Source organism: Poecile atricapillus, chromosome 17 (genome assembly GCF_030490865.1).
Source record: "Poecile atricapillus isolate bPoeAtr1 chromosome 17, bPoeAtr1.hap1, whole genome shotgun sequence".
Lineage (NCBI taxonomy): Eukaryota > Metazoa > Chordata > Aves > Passeriformes > Paridae > Poecile > Poecile atricapillus.
In genome coordinates, this window is record NC_081265.1 from 10,236,499 (window position 1) to 10,247,964 (window position 11,466).

The 11,466-nt window shown below is 49.0% G+C and overlaps 2 protein-coding genes across 2 annotated transcripts in view; both read left to right on the plus strand.

Moving 5' to 3' along the window:
- DNAH9 (dynein axonemal heavy chain 9) overlaps positions 1–9,097 on the plus strand; it is a 61,696-nt gene extending 52,599 nt beyond the window's left edge. Inside the window, exons 39-46 of the mRNA XM_058852673.1 lie at positions 993–1,158; positions 2,152–2,254; positions 3,103–3,342; positions 6,169–6,330; positions 6,583–6,779; positions 7,271–7,433; positions 8,429–8,552; positions 8,946–9,097. Coding sequence (XP_058708656.1) covers positions 993–1,158; positions 2,152–2,254; positions 3,103–3,342; positions 6,169–6,330; positions 6,583–6,779; positions 7,271–7,433; positions 8,429–8,552; positions 8,946–9,097 — 1,307 coding nt within the window. The remainder of the gene's footprint in view (positions 1–992; positions 1,159–2,151; positions 2,255–3,102; positions 3,343–6,168; positions 6,331–6,582; positions 6,780–7,270; positions 7,434–8,428; positions 8,553–8,945) is intronic.
- LOC131585928 (dynein axonemal heavy chain 9-like) overlaps positions 8,416–11,466 on the plus strand; it is an 89,019-nt gene continuing 85,968 nt past the window's right edge. Inside the window, exons 1-3 of the mRNA XM_058852587.1 lie at positions 8,416–8,552; positions 8,946–9,088; positions 11,453–11,466. The exon at positions 11,453–11,466 is cut by the window's right edge and continues 148 nt beyond it. The gene's annotated coding sequence lies outside the window, so the exon portion shown is untranslated. The remainder of the gene's footprint in view (positions 8,553–8,945; positions 9,089–11,452) is intronic.

Sequence of the window (11,466 nt, forward strand, 5' to 3'; positions counted from 1 at the left end):
CTTTATCTAAAAGATGGAAAAACTGCATTTTCTTTCAGAAAATCAGCTCATGGGCTTTGTGTTCCAGCACCTGCTTGGATCCATCCCAGTGCCAGGCCACTGCTGTCCGTACCTGGGGACACAGGCAGTGGAGGGGACTCAGGGTGCTGTGCTGGGGATCAGGCTAATCTCAGCCAGGAGGACTGAGTTAAAACAAATATGCAGGAGGGATGCAAAAGGCATTATCTTGCATGAGGAGCTTGTGTTTGCTCTGAAGCAGACCTGGCTTGTAGCAGACACAGTATGCTGTGGGTTTTTTTGTGAGGAGACATTGAAAACTTTGTTATTTGGATGGAGTTGGACCAAAAATCTGCCCAAAGTGCCCTTCACGGCTCCCAGCCACAGCCTGGGGACAGCCACCATCCTGCCAGCCTCAGACAGGGCCCCTGACCTGGGAACAGCCACTGTCCTGCTGGGAGCAGTGTCCTGTGCCAAGAGCAGCCACAAACATCACAGGTGGATGGGCTGGAGCTCCCTGTAGTGCCTGGAGAGGCTCCTGGAGCAGAGGCTGGGCAGGGTTAAAGGAATAAAGCAGGGATTTATTAAAAGCCCTTCCAAGGATGCACCTTGGGCACTGCAAGAGCCCGGCCGTGGCTGCACCCAGGATGGGCCCTGGCTCAGGAGTTTCACTCTTGGATCAGTTCTGCTCCATTTCCAGCTTGGGGTGAATTGTGCAATTGCAGCTGCAGGTGATGCAGTCCCATCCTCCCAGCTTGCTCTCCTCAATTCCCTGCTGGTTGCACTTTTTGGGCCTGGAGCTGCAGCGCTGTCCTTGGTTGTGGGGCTGGAGAAGGATTGTTGTGTGTGCCTGAGCTGTGAGGAGACCTTGCTGACACTTTGTGTGGAGTTCAGAGTTAGGTACCAGTGCAGGGCAGAACCTGCAGAATATCACAGCTGAAACTGAGGCATCAGCTGCCCCCAGCAATCATTCCCAGTCACTGCTGCCCCTACAGGTGTGCTGGAGAAGCCTCTGGAGAAAAAGGCTGGCAGGAATTACGGCCCTCCAGGCACCAAGAGGCTGGTGTACTTCATGGACGACCTGAACATGCCCGAGGTGGACGCGTACGGCACCGTGCAGCCCCACACCCTGCTCAGGCAGCACCTGGACTATGGCCACTGGTACGAGGCTGCTGGGGCTCTGGGCTGAGACCTTTTGTGCAGTGTGGTGTTGGGAACAGGGTTTGAGATGAATGCAGAGCCCTCTTCCCCGTGTTGGAGCTGGCTGGCAGGCTGTGGGTGAGGAGAGCACTGTGCACCCTGGGGTGCCCCATGGCCCCAGCAAACATCCCCTGTGGTGCTGAGCATGGAGGGGGGCCATGGACTGCCCTGCTGGGAGCTCCTGATGCTGTCTTCAGTCAGGCAGCAGCAGGCAGTCGTTTTCCAGGCAGAGGTAATCTGTAGGAAAACCAGCAGCTGTGTTTTGGAAGGAGGCTGGAGGGTTTTACACCACAGGCAGTGGGACAGGAATATTCACAGCTCTCCCACGGGAGAAACAAGGCAGAGACACAGAGACATTCCCAGTCTCCTCAGCTCTGTGTGTGCCCAGACTTGGACAAAATCTCCCCAACCACAGCAGGGTGGAAGCAGAAATTCAGGGCTGTGGGTGTTGGGGAGCTGGGCAAGAAGAGAGGTGTGTGGGATGTTTGGGAGCAATGGCATGTGGAGGGGACACCGAGTGCCACCTGTCCCCTCCCAGGCAGCTCCAGGCTCCCTGCCTTGCTCTCAGCAGCACCTTTGGGCACTGCAGCCCCAGTGCTCAGCCCAGGGTGCTGAGGAGGGACAAGAGCACAGCTCCAGCTCCCCTGGGCTGCTCTGGCTGCAGCAGTGACCCAGGGGCTCTCCTGGACCAGAGGCACCCCTGTGTTTTCCCACAATTTCTGTGCCAGTGCTGGGTCTGGCCTGAGAGCTTTGCTCAGCACTTGTTACCAGCTGATGGAAATGTTATCTGCAGGATTTCCCCCCAGGATTTCCCCCTGTGTGCTGGGCCACGTGCAGACACACAGCAGCCTCTGTGGCCCCCTGAAGCCAACAGGGTCCTGGCAGCTCACAGACACACTCAGGGGACAGTGACCTGGCTGTGGTCACCATCTGTGGCTTTTGCTGTGCCCCAAGGTACGACAGGAGCAGGCTGTCCCTGAAGGAGATCAGCAACGTGCAGTACGTGTCCTGCATGAACCCCACTGCGGGGAGCTTCACCATCAACCCCCGGCTCCAGGTAAAGCCCTGCTCCACAGCCTTGATTTTTGGGTGGATTGCTCAGGCTCGAGGCTTCAGGAGAGGCAGATCCTGATGGACAGGCAGCAGAATTGCTGCCTTTCTCCCTTGTGTTTCCTCTTGTTTTGCTGCTCAGTGGGAGGAAGAAGTCACAAGTTCCCAGCCAGCTGGACACCCACTCTCAGGAAAACATCTGGTTCAGACAGGCAGATTTTTACCTTCCTCTGGCTGGTATTTACTGCTGGACCGTAGCTCTTGAAAGTCTTTTGGTGGTCAGGCATTGGACATTTCAGCCCAGGGAAGTGGTGAAGTCACCAACGCTGGATATCTTCAAAAATGAGTAGATGTGGCAGTCCACAGCACGGTTTGGGATTTGTTCAAAGGTTGGACTGGATGATTCTAGAGGTCTTTTCTAACCTTAACCATTCTATGTTCTCTTCCTCTGCAAGTTCCTAATCAACAAAGGGTCTTCTGGGAGGTGGCACCTTCCAGGGGCTGCTCCTACCAGAGACAGGCCAGAGCTTCCCCAGGGGACCTTCAGACCTTTCAGCTCTTCAATGGACTGAGCTTCCCTCATGAAATGCCACTGCAAATGCTTTGTCAAGGCAGCAGAAGGTGGCACCTGCCAGCTGTCCTCTGCTGGCACATAGCTCTGGTGGACTTCACAAGTCATGAGACCACAGAGCATCCCAGGCTGGAAGGGACCTCAAAGCATCATCTGGACCAACCTTTCCTGGGAAGTGGAGCCCAGATGAGATTGTTCAGTGCTATGTCCAGCCACAGGAAGGGCTGTGGTTTGGTGGTTTCCCATCTCTCTGACCTTTCCACATCTCACTTTCTCTTCCTCAGCGTCACTTCTGTGTCTTCGCTCTGTCCAACCCTGATCAGGACGCCTTGTCCAGGATCTACAGCACCATCTTAGTGCAGCACCTGGCCACTGGGAATTTCTCAGAGGCTGTGCAAAAATCAGCCCAGCAGCTCATTGCCCTGGCCCTGGGGCTGCATCGGAGGGTGGCTGCCACTTTCCTGCCCACAGCTGTCAAGTTCCACTATGTTTTCAACCTCAGAGACTTCTCCAATATCTTCCAAGTAAGTGCAGCTCCTGTCCTGTGGGGTTTGTCCTGATGTCACGGGCAGCTGTGGTTCCTCTGGCCCTTGCTGAGGCAGACACAGTGTCCCACTCAGTAATGACATGGCATGGGTGTCCCCTGAGCTACAGGGGTGACCTTTGGCCATTCCCTGACTCCTGACTGGTGTTGGAAGAATTCCAGAGCCATCACCCATGACTGTGGGGAAAAATCACTCAAAAGCTTATTTACTTTCCAGCCTCCTCTGGCCAGTGGGGAGGGATGCACAGTTCCAGAAGGAGGTGTCGATTTTGAGGGGTGTGAAGTGTCTCTGGCTGGAGAAAGGACAAACTGGAGACAACTCTGGGCTCCTGTGGGTGTGATGGAGCTGGGCTTGTCCTGGTGAGCCCCATCCCACTGGTGTGGGTGTGGGGGTCCATGGCACCCCCCAGCACACAGGGAAGCTCTTCCTGCATGGGGCAGGTGCTGGGTGCTCTGTGGGCTGCTGGTCCTGAGGAGAGGACAGCAGGGACCAGTTCAGCTGCTCTGACAGAGCCAGGACAGCTTGGTGGCACTCTCAGGTGCTCAGCATTGTGCATGCAGGATGGCATTTAAAGAGCTGATAAATCAATCCAAACCAGCTTTGATTTTACCACTGAAACTGAATTACCAGCCACTGTACCAAAGTGAAGTAGTTCAGCTTCAGAAGTGTTGTATTCCATCCTTGGTGGGATTTTGTGTTCTGTTTTCCCCAGCAGTCTCCTGCTTTGAAGCAGCCAGTGTTACTGCTCAAAGAGCCTTTCAGAGTTTCAGGCTGATTAATAAAATTTGATAAATTCCTCAGCAGCCAAAGCGAGGGTCAGCACCATAGCCTGTTCTAAACCCCCAGCTGGCAATTTGTCACTGTCCTTGTTAACATCTGTTTCACAAAGCGGGTACGTGCAAGTTCAGTGCTTGTGCCTGCCAGACAGGAGCTGAAGGAATGACAGACAGGGAAATGTGGGACCAGGACCTTGAGCAAGTGAATAACTGCAGTGTGTCAGGAAGGAGTGAGGCCTGTGGTTGTGCTCAGCTGAGCATCAGCAGCTTGGACCGGAGATGTGGGTTGTGTTAAATCTGCCTTCCAGCTCATCTGGGCTCTGAGAGGTGCAGGGAGGGAACAGAAGCATCAAGAGAGTGGGAGGCTTTAATTTGATCTGCTGAATGTGCCAGGGTTGGGGGGTAACAGAAAACATCCTGCCAGATCCCAGCTCTGGGCCAGGGGGTGGTGACAGGAATGCTCCTCATTCTCCTTTCAAGGGGTTCTCCATCCTCTTACCCTCTTTTTTTGTTTCTTTTTAATGTTGGCCCCACCTCCATCCCAGATGCAGTGACCCACAGCCATGTGTCCCTGGTGTTTTTGGGGTGTGGGGTCTTTAGATTCAGTCCCTTTAGAGGGATTGAGTGATTCTGAATTCTGTTTTAATCAGTTTAAGATCTGATGTGTTTCTCCTTCCTCTCTTTGAGTTGTCAGCTTTTCTCACCAATTTTATTTTTTTTTCTGGAATAAATAAAATAATTTGACAGCTGTAATGACAGATGTGAAACCCAAACAATCTGAGCCATGGACCAGTGAGCTGAGAGGGCCTGCTTTACATTGCTTTCAATGCATTTAATATTTAATGTATAAATAATTAGATGTTAGGAATAAAAGCTGTCTGTTTAATTCATACCATTGAAAACCCTGTGTGCTGCTAATAGGCTTAGTATAGGCGACACCTCTTTGAAATATAATTCTTTTATGCATTTTAATGGAGTTCATGGTAAACATACTGTGCTAAGCAGACAGCAACTGATATTTCCTGCAGGCAGAATGCACCTAATTAGAATTAATTGATTAAAAGAAAAAATAGCCACCAGTAACGTTTCCAAACCATTTTTCCTTCTTGACAAAGCACTCGTGGCATGGGGTTGGGATGGGAGAGCCACAAGTCTGGGCTGCTGCCTGGCTCTGCAGGGCCCCACCTGCTGGGAGCAGGACCCCAGCCCGGCCAGGGGAGGCTGGGTGGGGGATTGAAATGGGTGTGATGGATAGAAACCTCCAGAAGGATGTGGGGAACAGCCATCCCCAGGCTGTTTGGGCAGCAGGTTGAGGGAGGTGATTCTACCCCTCTGTGCTGCATTGTCAGACCTCACCTGAAGCACTTGTCCAGCTCAGGGGTCCCAGCACCAGGGGACCTCCCAGGAAGGACCTGGAGCTTCTGGAGACAGTCCAGAGGGGCACCAGGATGATCAGAGGGATGGGACAGCTCTGCTCTGAAGAAAGGCTGGGAGAGCTGGGGTTGTTCAGCCTGAGGATTGTTCTGAAGTGACCTCACTGTGACTTTCCAGTGCCTGAGGGGGCTCTGAGAGAGCTGGAGAGGGACTTTAGACAAGGGATGGAGTGACAGGACAAGGGGGAATGACTTTCCACTGACAGAGATTAGGTTTAGATGGGATACTGGGAAAGAATTCCTTCATGTGAGGGTGGGGAGGGCTGGCACAGGGTGCCCAGAGCAGCTGGGGCTGTCCCTGGATCCCTGGCAGAGCCCAAGGCCAGGCTGGACATTGGGGCTGGGGCAGCCTGGGCCAGGGGAAGGTGTCCCCATGGCAGGGGTGGGATGGGATGATCTTTAAGGTCCCTTCCAACCCAAACCCTTCTGGTTGAGAAGCAGCTCTGGGAGTTTTGGATTAACAAAGGACACATCCCTGGGGGGTTTGGTGTGGGCTCAGGTGCAGGCTGCTCTAAGGGGGACTCAGCAGGGTGGGTGCTGAGCTGGGGTCCCTCAGGGTCAAGCCTGGGTTTCCTGACTGTCTGTGCTCTCCACAGGGCCTCCTGTTCTCTACCCCTGAATGCCTGAAGCAGCCCCAGGACCTGGTGAAGCTCTACCTGCATGAGTCAAACAGGGTGTACCGTGACAGGATGGCTGAAGAAATGGATTGTGACACTTTTGATAAAATCCAGCGGGAGATGGTGAAGAAATGCTACGATGTAAGTGTTGAGGTCTGATGAGGTCTAATTCTGATGACAACGGGGCAGATTGGGTTTATTGGAAAGGAAATCAGTACTGGGGGTTTTCCTTTCCCACTCTTTCCCTCCTGTGCCTCTTTCCCCTTTTCTGATATGCAGGTGCAAAGTTGTGGACACAAAAAGGCTGGAACACGGTAGTTTCCTTGGAAGGTGGCTCGGAGCTGCATTGGGTTTTCCTCTATTTGTTCTATACTATTTTCTTCTCTTTTACAGGACGTTGAAGATACTTTAGAGCAGGCTAAACACATGAATATTTATTGCCATTTTGCCAAAGGCCTTGGGGAACCTGGCTATAGGCCAGTTCCAAGCTGGGAGGAGCTGAACCAAATCCTCGTGGAAGCCTTGGACAGCTACAATGAAGTCAACGCTGCCATGAACCTGGTACTGTTTGAGGATGCCATGTGCCACGTGTAAGGGGCTTTTCTGCCTTTATGTCCCCATCATTTGTCTGTGCAGATGTTTTTGTGGAGTTTCCTGGAGGATGTAGGAATATGGATCTGTGGGCTGAGGCAAATAATTTGTAGTTCTACAGGGCCAAGTGCCTGCACTTGGGGCACAATGACCCCGCAGAATGCTCCAGGCTGGGGCAGAGAGCATGGAAAGCTGCTTGGGAAAAGGCCCTGGGGGTGCTGGTGACAGTGACAGGACATGAGCCAGGGTGTGACCAGGTGGGCACAAAGGCCAATGGCCCCTGGGCTGCCCCAGCACTGGGGTGGCTGCAGGGCCAGGGCAGCGCCTGTCCCCTGTGCTGGCACCAATTTCTGCCAGATCTCCAAGACTGACATTCTTCATCCCGCTCAGAAAACAATTTCTCAGCGAATAAAATATGTATTGAAAAGCAGCGGGCAGAGAAATAGGAAAATGCTCTTATTAACGAGAGGTTCCGTACGCTTCAATTTAGCTGCCGCATCAACCGCATCCTGGAGGCGCCGCGGGGGAACGCGCTGCTGGTCGGCGTGGGAGGCAGCGGGAAGCAGAGCCTGACCCGCCTGGCAGCCTTCCTCAGCTCCCTGGAAGTCTTCCAGATCACTCTGAGGAAAGGCTACGGTGTCCCTGACCTCAAGGTGGGGGACTTTGAAGGGCTGAGGTGGAGGGGAAGGAGATAAAGAGCAGAATTTGCCCTGAAGGTTTGTTGGGTGTTGGGAAATAGAATGGAGGAGGATGACCATGAGCCCAGGTGTGGCCAGGTGGGAGAGGACAAGGCCACCTGGAATGTGCCAGCCCTGGGGTGGCAGCAGGGCCAGGGCAGTGCCCGTCCCCTGTGCTGGCACTTCTGGGGCACCTCCAGTGCTGGGGACAGCTCTGGGACACTCAGCACAGGAAGGACATGGAGGGGCTGGAGCGTGTCCAGGGCAGGGATGGAGCTGGGAGGGGCTGAGGGAGCTGGGAAGGGGCTCAGGCTGAAGAAAAGGAGCTCAGGGGGAACTTCTGGCTCTGCACAAGTCCCTGCCAGGAGGGGACAGCCGGGGGGGTCGGGCTCTGCTCCCAGGGAACAGGGACAGGAGGAGAGGGAACAGCCTCAGGCTGGGCCAGGGGCGGCTCAGGGTGGATATTGGGAATATTTATTCACTGAAAGGGCTGTCCAGCCCTGCCACAGCTGCCCAGGGAGGTGGTGAAAGTGCCCCCCCGTGCAGGGATTTAAAAGTGTGGTTGTGGCACCTGGGGAAATGGGTTAGTGGTGGCCTTGGCCCCTCTGGGGGAGCAGCTGGATGTGATGGATCTGATGGATTTGATGGATATGATGGATATGATGTCCTTAGAGGGCTCTTCTAACCTAAATGATTCTGTGAGCCTGAGATACTGAAACACCCTAGACACGATGTGGTGCTGTGGAGAGCAGCAGATGCCTTGCTGGAGTGTGTCTGCAGCCAGAGCTGGCCTCTCCTGGCAGTGCCCTGAGCTGGCCACACCTGAGAACGCCCCAGCCCAGCCCCGAGCACCAGCCCTCGGCTGTGCTGATGTTCCCAGAGACTGGGAAGGTTCTGAATGATCCCATTTCTATGTCTGGCCCATGCTTTGCAATGTGGAGGTGTGAGCCCTCCTGGTTTCCCACCTGCAGGCAGACCTGGCAAACCTGTACCTGAAGGCTGGGCTGAAGAGCGTGGGCTCCGTGTTCCTGCTGAGCGACGTGCAGCTGGCGGACGAGCAGTTCCTGGTGCTGGTGAACGACTTCTTGGCATCAGGTACCACCCTCGTGCTCTGCTTTTCCCCCTCTCCAGTGGGGCTTTGCTCCTGGTAGCACCTGGAATTCTGCAACTGACAAAGGGGCAATGATGAAATGAGCTTTTGTAATCTAATTAGACTGCAGAGCTAAAATATTTGGTTTTTTGTACTTTGATTCTATTCTACGCTCCTTTCCCTTGTGTTTTATAAGGAAGTTTGTTCTCACGGGTGTTTCTTTTTCAGCAGAATGACCTTCTGTGCCCCTTTGCTGCTTCTGGGGCCCAGGGGCACCTGGGCAGGGGTTTTTCCTCAGGAGGGGACTTGCCTGAGCCCCTGAAGAGGGAGGCAGCAGCTTCCCTTTGCTCTAGAGCAACACCCAGACCTGTAAACCCAAACGTGCCCCCTTCTCCTAGGGGAAATCCCGGATCTCTTCCCTGATGATGAAGTGGAAAACATCATCAGCAGTGTGAGGAATGAAGTCAGAGGCCGGGGCCTGCTGGATTCCAGGGAGAATTGCTGGAGGTTTTTCATTGAGCGAGTTCGCCGGCAGCTCAAGGTGAGGTAGAGCACAAGGGGCTGGTGATGAATTATTTTTTTTCCTTTTTCCTTTTATGTATTCTCTGTGTTCTTTACACACATATTTGGGGCCCATTATTGTATTGGTTGCTAATTCCAGGACTTTTCCTTACCTTTTCCCTAGCCAGAAAGACAAAATTCCAGAGCTCCAGCCCCAGGGGCTCCATCCTATCTTGGTTCTTTCTGGGAACCAAGGCCAAAAACCAGCCCTTCATTATTATATTATTATATTACGATATTATATTATTATGATATTATATTATTATGATATGATATGATATGATATGATATGATATTATATTATATTATATTATATTATATTATAATTATATTATATTATTATATTATTATTATATTATATCATTATATATTATATTTATATTATATTATTATATCAATATTATATTTATATTACTATATTATATTATATTATATTATATTATATTATATTATATTATGTTATGTTATGTTATGTTATGTTATGTTATGTTATATTATATTATATTATATTTTTCCAATGTATTTATCTATCACAATATAATTAATGATTATTATATAAATAAATATTTATAATTGTATTGAATTTTATAATAATTTATATATAAACATATAAATAAATTATAATTTTTAAAGAGTTTAATGAGGGATAAAAGGGACAGTGCACAGCACTGAGGTGCTTGGCAAACTGCCAGAAGCACACTGGTTCTCTCAAAACAATTTTCTTATATACTGTTTTCATTATATTGGTTAAAAATATCTTCAGGAGGTTTATACATATTTCAACATTCTTGTGAGTTTATATATTCCAGGAATGTTTTTGTTTGGTTTTTACTTTTGACTTGTTTGCATGTCATTTTGTAGATTGAATTAATATATTTTATTTTTTTCTCGAGGCTCTGTTCTGTTGTTTTAACACCTTTATAACCGGATAGTCAGTAAATTTTTCTCTTGGTGTCCTGGTTTTTATCACTGTTATCTTACCATTCAGATAAGATAGCTTACAAATACATTGAATTAATATAGTTATTTCACACGATTATTTGAGTTAGTTAAACAAATAAAACTATTAAATATTATAGAGTCTTTATTTTAATATTATGTGAAGTTATATATATTACACTACTATTTATATAAGCTATCCACAGTTTATATAAATAGTATACTTTTATACTATAAATTAGTTTATACTATATTAGTATAATATAAAATATAATATATATTATGTATTAGTATTTATACTCTATATATTAGTATAATATATAATATATTAATATATATAATATATAGTATATAATATTAGTATAATATAATATTAGTATGATATACTACAGTATAATATCAGTATATACTATAATATAAATTAGTATATACTATATTGTATAGTATAGCATATACAATATTATGTAGAATATACTATAAATTACTATAAATTACATATCATATAAAAATATGTATATATTTATATATAAATGTAAATATATATTTATATATAAATATAAATATTTATATACTATAAATTTTGTATGCAGCAGTGCATAAAAAGTTGACTTTTGTAGATTATACTATAAATGTTTTTCATATCAAAAAGCAGTTAAAAGGGATAACAAATTGGACTATATTAAAATCCTAATTAATTAAATACTTTATTTAAATTATATTAAAATTATGTACTATATTAGAAATAATGTTAATGTATTAAAATCGTTGTGATCAATAATAACTTGTAAAAATTAATACATAAATGTGAAAGTCAATGATTATATTTCATTTATAACATCCACACTGTGTGGTCCCTCAGCTGGTGGGGTGGGATCCTCCCTGGGAAGGGAAGGGGATGGTGGAGCCCGAGGGCTGCAGGGGCAGGTCCTGCTCTCCCTGTGGTGCCTGGAGAGGCTCCTGGAGCAGAGGCTGGGCAGGGTTAAAGGAATAAAGCAGGGATTTATTAAAAGCCCTTCCAAGGATTCACCTTGGGCACTGCAAGAGCCCGGCCGTGGCTGCACCCAGGATGGGCCCTGGCTCAGGAGTTTCACTCTTGGATCAGTTCTGCTCCATTTCCAGCTTGGGGTGAATTGTGCAATTGCAGCTGCAGGTGATGCAGTCCCATCCTCCCAGCTTGCTCTCCTCAATTCCCTGCTGGTTGCACTTTTTGGGCCTGGAGCTGCAGCGCTGTCCTTGGTTGTGGGGCTGGAGAAGGATTGTTGTGTGTGCCTGAGCTGTGAGGAGACCTTGCTGACACTTTGTGTGGAGTTCAGAGTCAGGTACCAGTGCAGGGCAGAACCTGGAGAATATCACAGCTGAAACTGAGGTATCCCCTGCCCTGCCCGTCCCTCTGTCCCCTCCGCAGGTCGCGCTGTGTCT